General features: G+C 35.0%; 1 protein-coding gene across 1 annotated transcript in view; it reads right to left on the bottom strand.

The window, feature by feature from the left end:
• OTOGL (otogelin like) overlaps positions 1 to 19,995 on the bottom strand; it is a 203,801-nt gene that overhangs the window by 139,480 nt on the left and 44,326 nt on the right. Inside the window, exons 13-19 of the mRNA XM_051962480.1 lie at positions 19,109 to 19,232; positions 14,247 to 14,424; positions 9,101 to 9,225; positions 6,238 to 6,447; positions 3,059 to 3,224; positions 1,531 to 1,605; positions 104 to 156 (exon numbers count right to left, since the gene is read on the bottom strand). Of these exons, the coding sequence (XP_051818440.1) occupies positions 104 to 156; positions 1,531 to 1,605; positions 3,059 to 3,224; positions 6,238 to 6,447; positions 9,101 to 9,225; positions 14,247 to 14,424; positions 19,109 to 19,232 (931 nt within the window). The remainder of the gene's footprint in view (positions 1 to 103; positions 157 to 1,530; positions 1,606 to 3,058; positions 3,225 to 6,237; positions 6,448 to 9,100; positions 9,226 to 14,246; positions 14,425 to 19,108; positions 19,233 to 19,995) is intronic.

Below are 19,995 nucleotides of genomic sequence, written 5' to 3'. Positions count from 1 at the left end.
TGAATATAGGATTGCCATTATGGCTACAATTGCCATGCTAAAATCAATAAAAACAATAAAATGGCAGTTTGGTTTAGAAAAAAAGACTATTTCTATGACTCACCAACAGTAGCAGGAGAAGGCTCAGCACATTTCACTGTCCCATTTAAACACTGACTAATAGAAGAAAATAAAACATCGTTATTAGAATCATAACTGAAACAAATCTTCCTTTTTTCTTTCAAAAACTCTTAAATGTTCCAGAACTAAATGTTTACAGATATAAGGGTAAAATCATACACCTCACTTTATCAGCAAAAAATAATGGGGTCAACTCTGAAACTGTCCTTGACTTTTGGGGTGAGCCCTGAAACTCTCCTGACAGGGCCCCACCCTTGGAGCAGTTAAGTGGTTTCATTATGATTGGCCCAGGACCACTCCCTACTTAGCTGGAACTTAAGTGGTCTCATTTAGCTGAAGATCTGGACCTGATATTTCTACTGAGTAGCTGGGTGGTCTCATTCAACTGGGAATCTTAGGCCTGGGGGCAGTAATCTCATTCAATTGAAACTTCAGTCTCAGATTTCCTGTTAAAGGGCAATTTTAGACTAATTTCTTTTCAGAGGCCCAAAAACAGGACTATGCCTTGTCAAGGAACCTTTCTCTCTTTGGCATAGCTAGCTGGCTGTCAGGACCCCCACCCACTATAAAGAAATAACCTCTTCTCAGTGTTAATACCTCTATTTATCTCTCTGCCAGGATTTCTCTGCTAGGACCCTTATCTCTCTCCAGGACTTTGCCACTTGGAAGTCAGTCTTCCTAGCAAAAGCTGGCTTCTGTAGTGGCAACAATAAACTTCCTTTTTGCCAGTTAATATTTTGGGTTTGTGAATTCTTTCACATTGGACCTGTGCTCACCAAAGAGAGGTTCCCACAACTCTCTGCACTGCCACTAATAGCATCATTTGGTTCCCTAACCTCATCAATAATAAGGCTCAGTGTCATCTGACTAATTCATAGGGACCAATCCTAAGGTTTTTCTCTGGTGCCTCATTTTAGTACAGAGGTAACTCTGGGCTCTCAAAAGTCATGTCATCATTAAAGCATAAGCTTTAATGCTAGCAGGAAGAAAGAAGAAGAAGGAAAAAAAGAAGAAGAGGAGGAAAAAAAAAGAGGAGAGAGGAGAGATTGGGAAGGATAAAGGAAGGAGAAGGAAGTGAAGAAGAGAACAGAAGAGAGTCAGAGCCAGGATGACTAAACTCTTAAGTTTTTTATTACAAATAGGTTGGCCACAAGGTGATGATCTTGGGGGTCAATTAAATAGAAATGAATTTACCATGGAAAATAATTAGTTCTTCATACCAGCTGAATTTTACCTACTCATTATAAGTCCAGAATGATCATCAATACAAATCCTATATATGCATTTCTCAATAAAGACTGATATCCACAACGCCCCATATTTTATAATTGAGATTTTTTTTTTATTGTCACATTACCAAAATGTGACTTTGTGTTAATGACAAACACAAACCCCACATCAGAAACATACCATAAGCCAGTTGGTGTAGCCACAAGCTCTCCAGGTTGATATTGACTGCCTCTATAAAAGCAATGGCAGCTAAATCTGTAAGAATCAATGGTTTAAAATTAATAACTCATAAACAAAAGAGAGATAATAAAAAGGACCTCAATGTTGCATATGAAAGGAGCAAGTTATTTTTCTTTATAGTTTAAAATGGGCATTATGACATAATATTAACAAAGAATTAAGAGTTTATTTAAGAAGTATTATTTGAAAGAAACTTTGAGTGATTTTTTAAATGAAATTTTAATGCCTTTTTCATTTAAACCACAGATTGATTAGAAAAAGCTGCTTTCTGAGGGGAAATAACCAAAAAAACTGACTTTTCTGTCTATGTGTAAGACTAAAACATAAGTAGAATTGGAATCTGAAGACAGATTCCAGTACCAACTTTTTGTAGACTTTCAAAAATAATAGTCATAGTTAAGATGTCAAGGGGAAGGACAAGTCACTTAACTCTCTCTGAGTTGGTAAAATTGGGAGAGCAGCATTTAAAATACCTTCATCCATGGCTATTGAAGGACAATACTTTGTAGACCATAAAGCACTGATCAGCAGTCTGAATAGCAGAGACAACTTTACCCAAAAGGGAAAAAGTAAGCAAATATAAAGAGCTAGAATAAAATTTTTCAGAAGCCCAGCAAATGCAACCATTTATCTCAAAGGCATTTTACCAGCATACTTATATTCTGATCTGACTTGCCTTTGATTTATATGAGATTGGTGAAACAAAGAAGAATTTCAGCTCTCAGTGTGAACCCTAACTTTCCCAAGCTATTGCAATTATCCTGAACTTGACTAGCTCTTTTTGGGACTTTGCGTTTGCTATATCTAAATTGAAAAGGGAAATGGGGACCATGGATGACTTTGCTATAGGCTGAGGGCAAGGTCTTTTTTATATCCTTTATTTTATTTAAAATGTACATTAAAATATATTACATCTGAGGAGCACTGAAATAGTGGATAGAAAGCTGGCCATGGAGTGAAGATCTAGGTTTAGGTCTCTCCACTAGCATATAACTAGCTGGACAAATCAGAGTTTCAGACAACTCTCTGAATTAGAACAATTGCTGATCTAAACTGACACAGGAAGTAATTTCTTGTAGTAATTTCTTGTAGGCATAAGCTTTTCATATTCTAACTATCCAAATAGCAAGCACTATAGAGGTTGTGAGCTTCTGATATTATCCTGATAAGTCTTTTAGGGGAAATCTTGAATGTCAGAAATAAAAAATACCTTTACACTTAGCCATTTGTCACTGTTGATTGTTATTTTTGCTGGGAAGAAGAAATCCTTAGGATGAAATATCTGAATTTTTAATACACACACATAAAAAAAAAAAAAAAAAGAAAGAAAAAAAAACTTGCAAAAGAAAATCAAACAAAAATGAGGGGGATATATAAAACTCACCCAAAAAGCCATGAAACCTTTTGTTTTCTAAGAAATTTGGAAAGGGATCATGCAAGATGCTTTCAAGTTATTTCTATGACTTACATGGGCACACAAAAGTTAATTGCTTCATCGAAGTATTTGCCTTCTGGACAATTACAGCCTTCAACACAATCATCATCACAACTCTCCATGGAGGAAAGAGCAGCACAGGAATGATGGCAGAAAGAGGAGCAGGGATGGTACAACATGCCTTTCTGGCATACCACGGCTGAGGAGAAAGCACCATTACTCATGAGCTATTTATTTCTACAGAGAATGAAAACATTCTTTAGTGCTTTGTGCATCTTTGATTGACATGAAGCAGGAATGTCAAAAATAATTACTATCAATATGCACATGAAAACTCTGGAGTCCAGTAGTAAAAGGATCTCAAAAGTTCATCATCATCATCATCAGTCCTTATCTTCAGCCTCCTTCCTAGCTATAAAGCTATGATGAAACTATTAAAGCCAAACATTCGCAACTTATTTTTCAAAACATTTCCAAGGATGGAGATTCCACAGCCTTCTTTAGAAGCCTGTTTTATAGTTTAGTTACATATACAGTCAAATTCTTCTTATTGTTAAATAAATTTCTTGTCTCTATAACTTATCTACTTGTTTTGTTTTTTAATGGAAGTAAATAACCAGGCATTACCTTTTTTAGTGTTAGCCCATATTAGATTTGTAATTTTCAACTAAAATCCATTACTACTATGATTCTCTATTCAGAGATTGAATTTTTTAATAACTGCAATAATTATTTGAAGTTCCAAAACTGTCCAGTTTCTCTTTATGATATTTTATTTGCCAATTGGCATACTAGCCACTAACTTTTTCTTCTTTGTTAAAAACAGTCCAGTTCTGGGATGTCCCATTCCTATCCTGATGATCAATCCTTCTACTCAGTTTTAGAGGGAAAACAATGGAAATGATGGAAATGTTAAATTTTCTGTTGTTCTTAGAGAAATAAGCAACCTTCTTCTGTTAGGTAATCTCCTGTGAGAGAAGGAACATGTGGGAGTAGGAGGGCATAAAAAGAAAATTCTGTACATGTTAAGGACTAGTGAAAAAGGCAAGAAATTGAGTTCAAGGAGGACAAATTCAGGAAAAATTGAGATAAATTTGAAGAAGGAAAATCTCTAAGTCCAGATGTTGTTTCTGGAACCTGCCTAAAGAAAGTTGTAGGAAAAGCAGCATTAAGGAAGATTAGGGAAAATATAAAATTAAAGTTATTGAGGCTAATAAAAAACAATTGAGTGTGACTGTCAAGTTTAAACTAGTTTCTTAGAATTGCACTATGAACATATACAAATAGTATTAAAAAGCAATAACAACAACCAAGAATATTTCAAATCTTAATCAGAATAGAAATTAGAGGAAATTATGTAATGATTTGTATTGAGTGCAATTCTCAATGATAACTGAAAGAGTAGGAAATAGTAAAAGTATCATATGGAGATGTGAAATCTTTTATTTCATTTATAAAGGTATAGTGGAGGAGGGGAATGAAGTTGGTAAACTGTAGATCAATAAACCTGATTGCAATTCCTGGAAAAATTCTAGAATGGATCATTAAAGAAAAATAAGTAAATTTATTGAAAGGGATATAGTCAATGAGTATAAAGAACTTGTATGGCTTCATCAGGAATAAATCATGGTTAGTTCTTTTTTTTGACAGGATGACTAAATTGATAGGTGAGAGGAAATGCTATGGGCACAGTTTAGCTAGATTTTACCAAAGCTTTTTGATAAAGTTTCTCATACTATTCTTGTGGAGCAGATAAAGTGATGTACACTACACAGCAATAAATTAGATGGATTCAGTCCCAGCTGGAAATCCAGATTCAAATGGTAATTGTTAGTGGTTAAGCTTAGCAGGAAGTCTCAAATTGAGTACCCAGGTATCTAATATCTGACCCTCTGGTGTTTGAGATTTTTATCAATGACTTAGACAAAGGCATAGAGGAAATGCTCATCAAATTTACAGATGACACAGATAGAAGAGATAGTTAATACATTAAATGACAGATCCAGCATCTAAAAATGTCTTGCCAGGCTAGAATATTTTATTAGAGTTGAATAAGATGACACTCAACAGGGATAAGATTCTGAGAATTACACCTAGGCATAAAAAAATTAACTTTACAACCAGAAGTTGAAGAGAAGGATATGATTACACAGAACTTTCTTTGAGAAAAATTTAAGGGTTTTAGTGGACTACAAACCTATGAGTAGGAGTCAAAAAAAAAAAAAACCTAATGTAATTTTGGACAGTATTAAGAATTATAGCTTCTAAGACTGAGGAAATGATATTCCCCCTGTATTCTACCCTCCTCAAATCTCATCAAGAATATCTTCTTCAGTTCTGGGCACCATAATTTAAGAAGGACATTACTAAATTTGGAATTGGTCTGAGGAAAGGCTTTAAGTCATTATTTAAGCCATTTATATGATGTAGGTTGAATGAACCAGGATGTTTTATCAAAAGAACAAAGATTCTGGGGTATATAGCTATATTCTAGTATCTGGAGAGTAATGGTGAGGAAAGAAACTGAATGTGTTCTGTTTGATCTCAAAGAACCAGAAAGAAAGAGTTTAGAAGCTACAGCAGCAAATTTAGGTTTGATGTCAGGAAAAACTTCTGAACAATTAGGAGCTTTCCAAAAGTGCAATGGGTGACCACAAGAGAGATCGTTTCCCCCTTCTTGGAAGTCTTCAAGAAAGAGATAAATGACCCCTTTTCAAATAAGTTGTAGTCAGGATTTCTTTCATGTGTGAGTCTGACTAGACTGAAGTCTTTCCTCATTCTCAGATCTGTGAGTGTATCCCTCTGGTCTCCTCCTATTTGGGTGGTCATACTGGTCTATGGGTGGGAGCTAATCAGAATTAGCTATTGAGCCTTAGTTTACCAGAAATCTTCCCTCCCTCATTTTATTAAATTTCATTGAGCTCCTTTTACAGTTAATGTGATAAGACTTAATAAAACTTACCATGACAAATTTGATTTGTGAAATGACTAAGTTATCTGTCATTTAGGATGCTACTATTGTGATTTCAGTATTGGGCCTCTATGTTGATATGCAGTTATAGCTATGGACAAGAAGTTTAAATTCCCTTTTCTTTTTTCAGTTCCATTACATACAAGGACAAGAAATTACACCATTTCCTTAACACAAAGTAGTCCAAAATGTGTTGGCTTTCCTTGACACCTTTTCCAATTCTGAGAATAGGAATGCTCACCACAGAATGAGACATGAGCCCGGAAATCAATGAAAATGCCATGCTTGCTACAGATGTAGGCATAGTGCCCTAGGGCATTACATAAACAGCTGCTTCCACACTTGCAGGCATCAAAACGACAGAGCTGGTAGTATAATCCTGGACTGACAGTGTCATGACATGGAGCAAAAAGCTCTTGATTGATGACATCACAGTGGGCGGCAAATCCAACTAGAAAAGAATAAATCCTTTTTTTTACAATTCTTGTTGTAAACCAGGAAACAGCACATTCCCTCTAATCTCTAACTTATTTCAAAGCACAAGCCCAGGAATCACCTCCTGTACAAAGCATTTCTCTTTTCTTTCATTTTTTAGTGTCATTTTCTCTTTGAAATTGCTCTGTATTATTTTGAATATATCTGCATTTACTGATCTCTTTGTGTGATATACCACTTGTCAGTGGTGTGCTCAAAATGGCTTCATAGCAACTTGAAAGGTTAAATTTCAGTATGAGCATTTATACTTCAAAAATGGACAAATGCTACAAATCAGGTCTTGATTGATTGTTTTATTGATTAGCTAGATTTTATAAAGTGATAGGAACTTGTTAACAATTCAGATTAAACTTTGTACTTTTGGGGGGGAAGCTGGTTGTTAAACATTTACTAGCACACTCTTCCATATCATATACCTTGCAAGCCTGGTATTCTATGTGCCACTTAGCTGTTCTCTTGAACATAGTACATCCTATATAAGTGTCTGTTCTATCAAACTAAGTCATTATGTCAATAGATTCATTAAACTAGGTCTCTTCCTATTTAAAAAGTTTCAAGGGCAGATCTGCATGCTTTTGTTTTAAATTTGTTTCATTAAATATATTTTCATATTTATATTAAACATAAAATTATTTTGTTAAATATTCACTGGTGAATTAATAGTTTGAGTATTTTTATGTTAGCTGGAGCTAACATAACAGCATTTCACATAACAGGAATTGATATGATGTTCTATCCATGGATAGGAGAGTGATATTGTCAGATGAAAGCTTTTGAAAAGTACTTTGGCAGCTGGAGTTGAGATAAAGAAACCAAACAGGAGGTTATTGGCCATAATACAAATGGGGAGTAATCAGGATGAAGAGAGGATGTATGTAAAACATATATGTAGAAATGACAGGGTTTGACAAATAACTATGTGTGGTGGATGACAGTAAAGAGGTGAGAAAAAAATTGCAAACCTCAGTAGCCACAAAGGTGATGCTATTCTCAATGATAGGAAGAAAATGAAGAAGAAAGTGATTTGGAACAGAGTAGAAAGCAATGAGTTATTGTGGGACTCAGTTTGATATGACTATGGGACATTCAATTGAAGCTATCCAGTAGACAATTGGTGATGGCACAATGTAATTCAGAAGAAAGACTAGGGCTCAATATATAGACCTGTGAATGATCAACATAAGGTTGTTAATTGAATCCATGGCAACTAACAAAGTTATCAAGCAATTAGGAGTTGACAGAAAGGAGAAGAGCTTTGGGTTATATCTACATTAGTGGGTGTGACATAGCCTTCACGGGCAGCTAAGTGGTACATAGATAGAATATTAGGCCTGAAGTCAAGAAAACCTGAATTTAAATCCAGCCTCAGACACTAGCTGTGAGACCCTGGACATCTTAATCCCTATTTGCTTCAATTTTTCATTTGCAAAATGTAGACACAGAGAAGAAGGAAAAAGTAACCTACTCTAATGTCTTTGCCAAGAAGATTCCATAAACAGTCTATAGTGTCATAAAGAATTAGATATAACTAAATGATCACCATCTCCCCCCCACCAAAAAAATGAGGGTGTTAGACTATATGAATTCTAAATTCCCTTGCAGCTTTGATACCTATGATCTTTTGAACTTGATTTCAGCCTGCATTCTTTCTACCTATTCTATTTCATAAGTTCTCATGAAACATATAGAATTTAATAAAAACATCCACACAACAGCACAACAAAATCCACAGCAAAATAGAGAAGCTCTCTTCTTAATGTACAGTCAATGTTACCAGTGTATTAGAAGGAAAACACAGCAATATATTTCTACACCACAAAGGAAAGAATATGTTAAAAGAAGCATAATATTTATGTATATGTAAATAAATATATATACATATATACTATAAAATATATATTTTACACCAAATGACAATGTGAAGGGCCTGAAAATATCATTTAAAGCCAAATATGCAGTGTTTATTTACATCCTCCACCTTTCCTTTAAGGGAAGGATAACCTGCCATTGTTGGCATGTGGGTTGCCCAGACGTTCCAAATTGGAGCTAAAACAATTTCAGTTTACTGCATCCTAGATCTCACACTGCTTGCTAAGGTCATAGAGTCCTTGCTGACCAGCTCATTTCTCCATTATTTATGCTCTAACTCTGGACCTGTTATCTGATGGCAAGAAAGAGACACAGCTAGGTATTTGTATATTTGGCTGTAATACAATGGAACTACAGTTGGAATATGGCAGGTCTCCTAGGCCAGACATATTCCAACTGTGAATGTAAGAGATCGTATCAGAGGATTCTGGGAGAGTCAAGGGTGAATAATACATTCTTGAACATATAAAATGGGCAAACTTATGAGTACAAAGAAAATGAAAAACAGCCATTCTCCACCCAGTGGTCTGTTCAAGGGGCTTATTTTCAAGAAAAGAACATCAAGATTTTTTCAGTCCTTAGTATACTAGAAATATAACATAAGTGTATGTACCAGCAATTGTTTTGATTGATTATAGAAAAATAGAATTGAAATTTTCCACCCACTTTATGCTCAACCCCAACATAATACTTATGCCCAGAAGAATTCCCCAAAGTTATATCTTCAACTGAAGGCTTACTGTTTTCTTGGTTGATATTACATGGATCTAAGAGAGGGACTCTGACAGGGGCAAAACAAGCTGAGGAAACTTTCCATGCATTTCCATGGAGCTGTGGGGTCCCTTCAATCATACCTCCTGGAGACCTAAAACAGAAAGAAGAAAAAAAAAAGCATAAGAAAGATATCCCTGATTGTTAATTGTAATATTTCTCCTATTTGCTTCTTCATGTTTTAGATTCCCCTTTCTTCTGTAAGTCTCTATTTTTTTTTTGTTTCTTTTTTTTTTTTTTTTTTTTTTTTTTTTTTTTTTTTTTTTTCCCCTGAGGCAATTGGGGTTAAGTGACTTGGCCAGAGTCACACAGCTAGGAAGTGTCAAGTGAATGAAATCAAATTTGAACTCAGGTCTTCCTGACTTCAGGACTGGTTCTCTATGCACTGCACCACCTAGCTGCCCCTGTAAGCTTCTATTCTGAAATAACTTTAGGTTTGCTGAGAATGAGATGTAATAAAAATCTTTGCTCTTGATCAAGTCTTGAAGTTTAAAGCCTTGAAGTCCCAAAGCCATCTTCAAAATGAACAAATTTACACTCTTTCTGAACCAATATTAACACTTGTTTTTGCTCCTTTTTGGTATCCCCAACATTTAGCATGTGCCAAAAAAAAAAAAAAAAAATTTAGTTAACTGACTAGCCAGTATTACCAAGGCACCATGTTCTTTATATGATTGTGAGACACTGATTGGAGTTAGATATGTAAATAAAGACAAACTTTTTTTTTTATTTCTTTTCTTTTTCTTTTTTTGTGAGGCAATTGGGGTTAAGTGACTTGCTTATGGTCACATAGCTCCTAAGTGTCTGAAGCCAGATTTGAACTCAGGTTCCTGACTAAATTTGACAGTCAGCTATATATCAGTTCATCCATCAGCTCAGTCCCAACTACTCAAATGTTTCAGCATTGGTACAATTCAACTGTAGCTACATAGATACAGCCACTCACTGTAGTATGTTAAGATTTAGGTGTAAAGAAGAGTAACATTTCAAGTAAGCTGGTGGCACAATGTGGCTGGTTTAAAGTGAGGAAGATATAAGTTCAAATCTAGCCTCAGGAATTAACTAGCTGTGTAATCTTAGACAAGTCACTCTCAGCTTTTTCACCCATAAAATAGGGATAAAAATAACTTCATTTCCCAAGATTGCTGTGAGGATTCATGAGATAATATCTGTAAAATGATTAGCATGGTGCCTGGCTCATAGTAGATGCTACATACATGTTAACTGTTTTTATGCATTCTTCATTTTAAATTCTCTGCCCCCATTTCTGATTGTAATGATGTGTTGATAAATATTTCACAACCACCTCTCAAGAAAAAAAAATACACAATACACTTTTAAATTTAAAATTACTAACATTAATAAAAAAAAATCACTAACATTTTCTCCATCACTTTCTTAAACCTAGACAATGAACAAAAGAATAATTCAACCCCTCATTCACACCATGTGCCAACTTCTGGGGTGCAAATGCTCACATCCAAAATTTAAAAACTGGTTCTTGAGTTTTAACTAACTCTGGCATCCCCTGCAAACTATTCCTGAATTCTGCCTGTTATTACTACCTTCTATTTCTTCTTTTCTTTCTCTTCTTTTTCTGTTTTTTTTTAATCTTTCTACCTTCTGAAAGTTCAAAGATAAAACAGAAAAGGTGAGGAGCAAAGTTATAGTTTTTGGAAGCAATCCCCTTGAGTTTTGCCTATCACATTTTGTTTAAATGTTCTTAGGAAAAAATAAAAAGTTTAAGAGAGAGAAAGTTTATTATTTATATATATGTATGTATGCATATATATATTTCTTTTTTAAGAATAAATACCATATTTCCATTGTTGACTTATTGTAATAATCCACCTAAAAGTAATTTTCAAGTGATTGAAATTGTCCGTTCAACTTTGTTTGCCAGAGCATACCTATTCCTTGTGAAGTAAAATTTGACTTCAAATACACAAAGTTAAACAATGCTTGTGAGCCATCTCTTCCCCTGAAATAATCCCACACATTGACATAACTTTTTATTGTTTGCACATGGAAGAGGTTGAGGCTTTAGAATTAAGTAGATAATTCTACCCTCTAGCTTATGTTAACTGTTAATCTATTTTGACACATATCAGAGCAAGAAAATGGATTGAAATCATCTCTTTGTTACTCAATATATCTGTTGTATAAACAGAGTAATAACAAGTGATAAGATCCTCTTTAAAAACATACCTGAATTAGCAAAATAAAAATTGAGAAAACCACATCTGAGATGAGATAAAAGAAATAATCAATAAGATATCTATAATCATTCTAATTATAGTATTCCTCATATCCTCAAATGGACCTATGATAGTAGTAACTACTAAAGTTGTATAATTTGGGTCTATTATTCCTAGAATTCCAAAAAATAGCACTTACACTCCCTCAAACAGGCAGAAAATTTTCATCTTAAGACCTAACTAGCAAGAGTCTGAACCTATAAAGTTCTCCTTTTGAACCACTAAGGAGTCCTTAAGTGAGGAAAAGCCTCTATCAATGCAGGTAGCACTTTCTATTTCCTGAAGCTATTAGGATTCTTACAAGGTGCTAAGTCATTGGGATTGATAGAGACAATAATTATCTAATTTAGCATGGTACTTAACAGTTCTCTAGTTCACTGATGTACTTAGTACTTATTAGAGTTCCACAAGATTCACACCTTTAAGAGAGCATATATAAGGAGGAGCCCACTAAAGGACAAGCCCACTAAGAGACAAGCCCACTCTTGGAGGTGGAGACAGATTGAATCCATTTCTCACCCCTGTGCTAACTGGAGAGATTTGGGGGGAGCTAGAGGCAGAAGCTGGCAGAAGCAAAGGACATTTGGCAAGAGCTCTTGGAACCAAGGAGAGAGATAAGCCTCTAAGAAAGCTAACTGGGCCCAAGGAAGGAGACAAAACTTAAAAGGAAACAATAAAGAATCTGGACTTTAACTCCTGGCTGCATTCAAGGTGATTATTATACTGAACAGAAAGGAAGACTGCCTCCAGAAGCCCCCCAAGAAATGTGCTCCCAGAGAACATTATATTTTAGAGAAGAACATTACATGAAGCACTGAGGAGTCAGGTAGAGTCACATAGCCAGTGTGTGTTACATGCAGCAGGAATAATCAATTATACAAAACTACTTGATAGTATTCTTGGTAGTTGTACCCTAGGTGAGCTTTCTTGACCTTGCCCCACTTGGATCCTTTGCCTAGTGGTGGCTTCTCCTGTAGCATCTTCATAATGTCCCAGAATTTCTGGCACAGGGATAGTGGTTTTTAGGTCTCTGACATCCCCCAATAGGTCTGTGTCCTAAAGTCTCTTCCTCTATGGGGCTTTGGATCACAAGGTCAGAGGATTTGCCCCCAAGGTCTCTCCTCCCTTTCACCAGATGGATTTGTCTTTTAAAGCATTATTTGGAAGGTGCCATTTTGACTTGTTGACACAAAGATAAGTATTGTCAAAGACTATTTACTTACTTATATGAATAATTAGGAATCTATGCCACTATGTGGCTTACTTTATTATTTGAGGAGCTCCGTGATTTCTTCAGTATAGGTACTCCCTCCATGGCAGTACCTCACCCTCCCTCTTCGGCCATAATAGGTAGGTTCATAAGTATCTAGGACCAATCAAGGCTCGTTCCCTGTGGCCAACCTTCTGGATATGGGAACAGCATCTAGGATATTATGAAGGTTGTGCTTTGAACAACTGAGATATATAAACTCAGTCATCAAAATAATATATGAAGTGGTCCTGGAGTGTCAAGACTTGCCATATGCTTGTAGAACCTGGGTTTGCTGCTACATTGCCATGAGGATTTCAGTATGCTATGGAATGAACTTTGGATCTTAAAAGAGTTCAAATCTAGACTCTGACAAGATATGATTTGAGGCAAGTCACAAAGCTTCCTTGAGTCTAAGTTTGCTCATCTATAAAATAAAAGGATTGGACTAGATGATCTCTGTGGTTTCTTCTACCTCTAAATTTGTGATTCTGTGCTTAGGATTTAGTAGTAGGACTTTAATACTAGAAAAAGCAGGCTAGTCAATTGACATAAAATTATACTTGATCCTTCAAGGAAATCTTAAATTATGGTTATTTTTGTATATACCTATAACAATTCCTGACATATAAAAGGTACTTTGTTGACTAATTTATGTATTTTAGTCTTGTCTTCCCCAACTTAGCTCTTTAACAGCAAAAAACTATTTTTCCTAAGTTTCTGTGGGTCTCAGGGTGCCCAATGCTGGGCAATAAATAATGCTTATTTATTACAAATAAATAAGCTAATGAACACTTATCAATCAACTGTTTAAAAATTCTGATAATTATTTGTTGATCTTCATGTTTATAAAGTATGTATAATAGCCAAAACTAAGGAAACTGGGAGATACTCCCCCGCAAAAGAAAAAGTTGTTTAGAAAAAGTGTTACTACATTAACTAGAGCTCGGAGCAGATCTGTGATTTCATTGGAATAGGAAATTCCCAAGTAATTTCTTTGTAAAGAAACCCTGTTCACATGTTAGGTTCTGAGGATGATGCAATGTGTAAATAAAATGTGCACTCAAAACTTACTCAAATAAATTCTTGTCCTTACTGGATTCACAGTCTAGTAAGGGTACAAAAACAACAATAGAATAATAATAATAAGTGCAATAGAAAAAACTCTAAAATGGGAGAGAAAGTCATCAACAACTGGAGTGATCAGAGGTATCCTAAATAAGGGGACCCTTGAGACTGGCTCTAAAAGAAGTGTTTAACAGACTAAAATAGGAAAAGAAAGAAATATCAAGAACAGGAATCTCAAGGAATTGTCTATGGCATAGATGTTGGGGGGCCATGACATGCATTTAAGAGCCTGAAACTTATCCAGTTTGGTGACGGAGTGAAATAATAATAACTAAGTCTAGAAAGGTAAAGTAGCATCTGCTTCTAGATGTCCGGAATACCAAGCAACAGAATAAGTTGACATTTTAAAAGTTACATTAATTTTTACATAGTTATGTTTCTTAGTATAATGAGTATCTTTTAAAGAACTTAGAGTCAATAATTTATCCTTTAAGAGATCAGTCACTAGACTCAGGTTAATAATACAAAGGTAGTACTTACATGAAATCATCCCTTATGTTCCCATTGAAAGTTCCACACAGACCCATTGTTCTTCTCTTCCATTCAGTATTTAGCTGAATATAAAGTCTTGCCCCATCTTTAGCAAATATAATCTTTAAACCAAATCTAGTTTTCAGAATAATAAACAAAGAGGACAGATTTCGAATTTCAACATGTCCTGCACAAGAAGAAAGCACATAAAATCAGCTTGTATAGTTCAGCTTGACAACTCTCCAGGATTTCCCAAGAACTTGCAGGAATGATTTTTCCAGCTCTCAAGCACAAATATTGCTCTCCTTAGATGTGAAGTAATCAAATAAGTGGGATCTAGAGTTCTGGGAGTCTAAAGATCAAAGTAAGAATCCACCCTTATGTTGGCACAGAAAAGCAATGGTATCATCGTTGGGTCTTATTTGGCAGAGTCTGACTTAGAATTTAGACAGTCAGGTGAAAATAAAAACTTCCTAACAATTCAGAGTTTCCCAATTTGATACCTTGAAAATTTATGGGTTCCTCTGCTTTGTCTTTAAGCAGAAACTAAACAATCATTTGTAAGTTGTAATAAGCAACTAGGTAGCACAGTCGATAGAGAACTGGGCCTGGTATTTAAAAGACTCATCTTTGTGAGTTCATTTACTAGCTGTGTGATCCTGGGCAAGTCACTTAAACTTTTTTCCTCAGTTTCATCATCTATAAAATGAGCTGCAATACAACTAGTAGAGAAAAATGTATAATATGATTGTATATATATAATCAATATTGGATTGCTTGCTGTCTTACGGAAGAGAAGATGGGGAGGAAAGAAAAATTTAGAACTCAAAATCTTACAAAAAACAAATATTGAGAACTATCTTTACATGTAATTAAAAAAATAAAATACTATTAAATTTAAAAATAAAATAAAATGATTTGGAAGGAAATAGCAAACCATTGCAGTAGCTTTGTCAAGAAAATATGGTCAGGAAGAGCACAAATTATAATGAGATGCCTTTATGGCTTTTACTATATGGCCTCTAACAGTTCTTCCAAAGTTTAATTTCTTTGATTTTTTGAATTCTGTGAATCTGTTTAACTGATAGTCTTTTTAACAGGCTCAATTTTTTAGTAATAGCTTTTTATTTTCAAAATGCATGCAAAGATAGTTCTCAACATTCTCTCTTTCAAAACATTGTGCTCCAAATTTTTCTCCCCCCTTTACCCCTCGCACTCCTCAGACAGCAAATAATCCAATATTGGGTGAATATGTGCAATTCTTCTCGATATATTTCCACATTTATCATGCTGCACAAGAAAAATCATATCAAAAAGGGGAAGAATGAGAAAGAAAAAAAAAGCAAGCAAACAACAACAACAAAAAAAAGTGAGAATACTATGTTGTGATTCACATTCAGTCCCCAGAGTGCTTTTTTCTGGGTGCAGATGGCTCTCTCCATCACAAGTCTATTGGAATTGGTCTGAATCACCTCATGTTGAAAAGAGCCAAGTCCATTAGAGTTGATCATCACACTTTCTTGTCGTTGCTGTATACAATGTTTTGTGTTCTACTCACTTCACTTATCCATTAGTTCATTTAAGCCTCTCTGAAATCATGTTGCTGATCATTTCTTATAAAACAATAATATTTTATAACATTTGTATCCCATAACTTATTCAACCTTTCCCCAACCAATGGGAATCCACTCAATTTTCAGTTTCTTGTCACTACAAAAAGAGCTGCTACAAATATTTTTGCACACATGGGTTCTTTTCCCTTTTTTATAATTTCTTTGGGATGCAGACCCAGTAGAGACATTGCTGAATGGAAGGATATACACAGTTTGATAAACCTTTTGGGCATAGTTCCAAATTGCTCTCCAGTATGGTTGAATCAGTTAGCAACTCCACTAACAGTGTATTAGTGTCCAGCTTTCCCATATCCCCTCCAACATTTAGCATTATTTTTTCCTATCATCTTACAACAGGCTTAATGTTAATCCCAAGAGCTGCTACATTTCACTCTCTGGACTAGCTTAGACTAGTAGAATAGTGAGAATTAAATCTTTATCTTCCCCAGACTGAAAGAACTGTTAAAAAAAATAACTAATCAATATTTGTAACCTCTATAAATGAACATTCAAATTTATTGGCAAAAAATTAATTTTTCTTTAAATACTAAATTCTCCTGGTCTATTAAAATAAAATTCTACTAAGAAAAAATCAAATTACTCAATTTTGAGCAATTCATTATGGCATAATGCATTTAAAATTATAATTAATTAAAAATACTTTTATGTTCATGTTGTCCATGACCCTAAACTGGATAATTTTCTTTCTTCTTCTCTTTTATTTTCCTGTCTGGATCTTCCTCATTTTTTTTATTGGGGATGAAGGTGGGTAGAGGGTGGGTAGGGAAGATGGGAAGTTATTCACTATTTTTCACTCTACTGATCAGCATACTCTCTGGGAGATTTGCCTGGGACACTGGACCAAGAAGTAATATGGTAATTCCAGTTTTTATGAATCAGAGATAGGAAATGAGCCTGTCTTTATGACTCTGATGGCCAGCTTTCTCACAAATATACAGACTGATTCTTCCCTGAATATGGGGTTTTGCTTTCTTCTCTTCCCCTGAAGTTTGTTGTCATTGTTGTTTAGTCATTATCCAGGTTTATCCAACTCTTTTTGTGATTCCATTTGGGATTTTCTTGGCAAAGCCCTTTGAGTGGTTTTCCATTTTCTTTTCTAGATCATTTTACAGATGAAGTAACTGAGGCAAACAGCATTAAATGATTGGCTCAGGGTCGTACAGCTAATAAGTGTCTGAGGCCACGTTTGTATTCAGGTCTTCCTGATTGAAGACCTGGCATTCTAACCACTGTGACACTCAGCTCTTTCTGAAGTTATCTTGTATTTATTTTGAAGTATTTTTATGTGCATATCTTAATTCCCATGACAAAATATAAGTTCTTTGATGGCAAGGCTAGTACATGTATGTCTTTGTATAACCAGCTCAATCCCAGACAAAAAACCCAATCACTTAATAAGTATTTATCAACTGACTTTTGCTCTCCCCACAAGGTCCTTTCTTAAAGATCTTAATCATTATAGTAGCCTGAATTGTTACCTTTATACTGCTGACTATATTTACATTTTGTTAACCTTCTTTTCCCCAAGTCCCAGGGCAGGATCTCCATGACCTGCTGAGCATCTCCTTGGGAATGTCTTGCCAACCCCTCAACTTCAACAAACCCAACATATAACTTTCCACCCTTCTATCTATATTATTCTTTGCTTCCTAATTCACTAACTTGACAAATGGTGCTCACTCAAGCTCAAAACCTTGAAGTCACTTTCAATTTATTCTTCTTCACACATGATCCCACTGCCTTATTATATTTATACAAATATGTATTGAATGTGAAGTATAGCAATAGCGTTAGATGCTGTGGGAAATCAAAAATGCAGAATATTATGTCTCTAACCATAGTTCTAAAACTGAAAGAGCACCCATAAGGTCAACCTCTTCATTTTATGTATCAGCTTAAGTGATTTACTCAAAGCCATATAGGTGTAAATCACCAGAGACAGAATCTGAACTTGAGTCATCATAGACTCCAGATCAATGCCCCTTTCATCATACCCAACTGGATCCTCAATGTTTATAGTCTAGTTAGGTAGACAAGGTATATCCACATAAAAATTTAGATACATAAAATGAGTAGCAGAAACAATTGATATTTAAAAAGTAATTTGGAAACAAAAGAGATTCCTATGGTTTAAAATGATTATAGAAGGCTTCATGGATGTCTTGAAGTTTCAATAAAGTATAATATATTGGTTTTGAATATTTTTATTCCTCAGACTTTTTTTTTTAGCAACAATAGCAAAATGTGTGTTGAAACCTTAAAGTAATTTAACATACTACTGATAGCATCCTACATGTTTTAGTGCTTATAGCATCACTGAAGAATTTTTAGTATGAACCCATTAGAATATTGTCACAACCTCCTCAAAGATTGTGAAAAATCACTAAATAAGGATTAATAATGTATAAGATTAAGTGGGGATAACAGAGGCAGAGAGGAGAGTGGACAACATCTTGGTTATGTAATCAAGTTTTCTATTTTAAATTTCTCTCATCTTTGACCCATTCTTTCCTTTCTTACTACTATCCTGATACTTCAGCATCTCAAAAGATCCAGGCTGGGCAATAAATATTAGTAAACATTTGTATAGCACAATGTGCCAGGCACTTTACAAATATCATCTTATTTGGCCCTCACAACAACCTAATGAGGTAAGTCTGAAAAGTTATATTTGAATTCAGGTATTTCTGAAGCCGGTATTTCTGAGCATTCTATCCATTGCATCACCTAGTTGCCTAACTTTCCGAGACTTCGTCATGAGAAAAAATAATCGATAAGAGGATTCTTCTTATATAAAATGATGAAAAGTGGAGTAAAGCAAAAGTAGGAGATAATACACATGATATTCTCAAAAGTTTTAATATGAAGGTACAAATTTTTAATAGCTTATAACTGCCTTGTGACCTTTGGGACACTGTATACCACTACTATCACAATGTAAATGAAAGTAACAATAAAAATTCAAATTTGATCCCTATGTAATTACTCTGAAGAAAAAGTATGAGATGCACCATCCTCACTTCTTTGCAGAGGTGAGGGACTGCATAAGGGACACTGTAGATACTATCAGACTTAAGTGATGCAGTTGTTAATTCTGTTGAAATGTTCTTTTCTTCCTAATTCTTTGTTTTAAGATATTGCTCCACATTTCTGAGAAGTGGGAAAGATATAACAGGAAAGCAAGGGGATATAAAAACTGTATCTCAATCAAAACCATTTTTAGAAAGTGTTCCTTACCATTCAAATTAAACCCCTGGTTTGGGCCTGTGATGATTTCACCTCCTCGATTAAGGATTACCTGTTTATTAAAATCATCCTCAAGAAGAAGTGCTACTGATTGAAGGCAGGCCCATTCAAGGTCCTATATAAAAAACAAATAATGAAAGATTGGGGGAGGGAAAGAGAAAGAAAGGGGGAGAGAGGGAACAGAGAGAGACAGACAGACAGAGACAGACAGAGAAAGAGGGAGGAGAAGGGGAGAGGGGGAAAGGAGGAAAGGGAAAGAAAGGGAGAGAAAGAGGGAGGGAGATAGAGAGAGGAAAGAAGAGAGACAGACAGATAGAGAGAGAGGGAGGGAGGGAGGAAAAGAAGGAGGAAGAAAAAGAGGGAGGGGGGAGGGGAGAGACAGAGAGACAGAGAAAGAGAGAGAGAGAGAGACAATTAACCAAAATGTATATCCTTGGCACAAAAGTAATTGTAAATTGAAAGGGGCAATTCAAAGTGATAATTATTCCTTATATTTCACAAGTCTTCTGACAGAATATAGCTTAATGCCTGACACATAGTAAGCAATAAATAAATTCTTGTTGGCATCTTCAATATAGAATGTGAAAATAAGGAATTTTTTAAGTATCCATGTAAAATTTCATTTTGTAATTTATAGTACATTGAGACCAGACACATTTCAAAATGCATGCAGGTAACACAAACACACACACACACACACACAAACACACACACACACACACAGAATAACCAGAAGAAAACTATATATATATAATTAACATTTAAACTTCTGAAACAGATTTAACTTCCTGACATGCATTTTTTTAAAGGCAAAACTCAATTGCCTCCCTACTTCACAGGATTGTTGTGAGAATCTAATGAGATAATATTATCATGTT

Source organism: Antechinus flavipes, chromosome 5, assembly GCF_016432865.1.
Source record: "Antechinus flavipes isolate AdamAnt ecotype Samford, QLD, Australia chromosome 5, AdamAnt_v2, whole genome shotgun sequence".
Taxonomy (NCBI): domain Eukaryota; kingdom Metazoa; phylum Chordata; class Mammalia; order Dasyuromorphia; family Dasyuridae; genus Antechinus; species Antechinus flavipes.
Note: the sequence above shows the minus strand (reverse complement) of the source record. Positions and strands in the feature narration are given on the sequence as shown.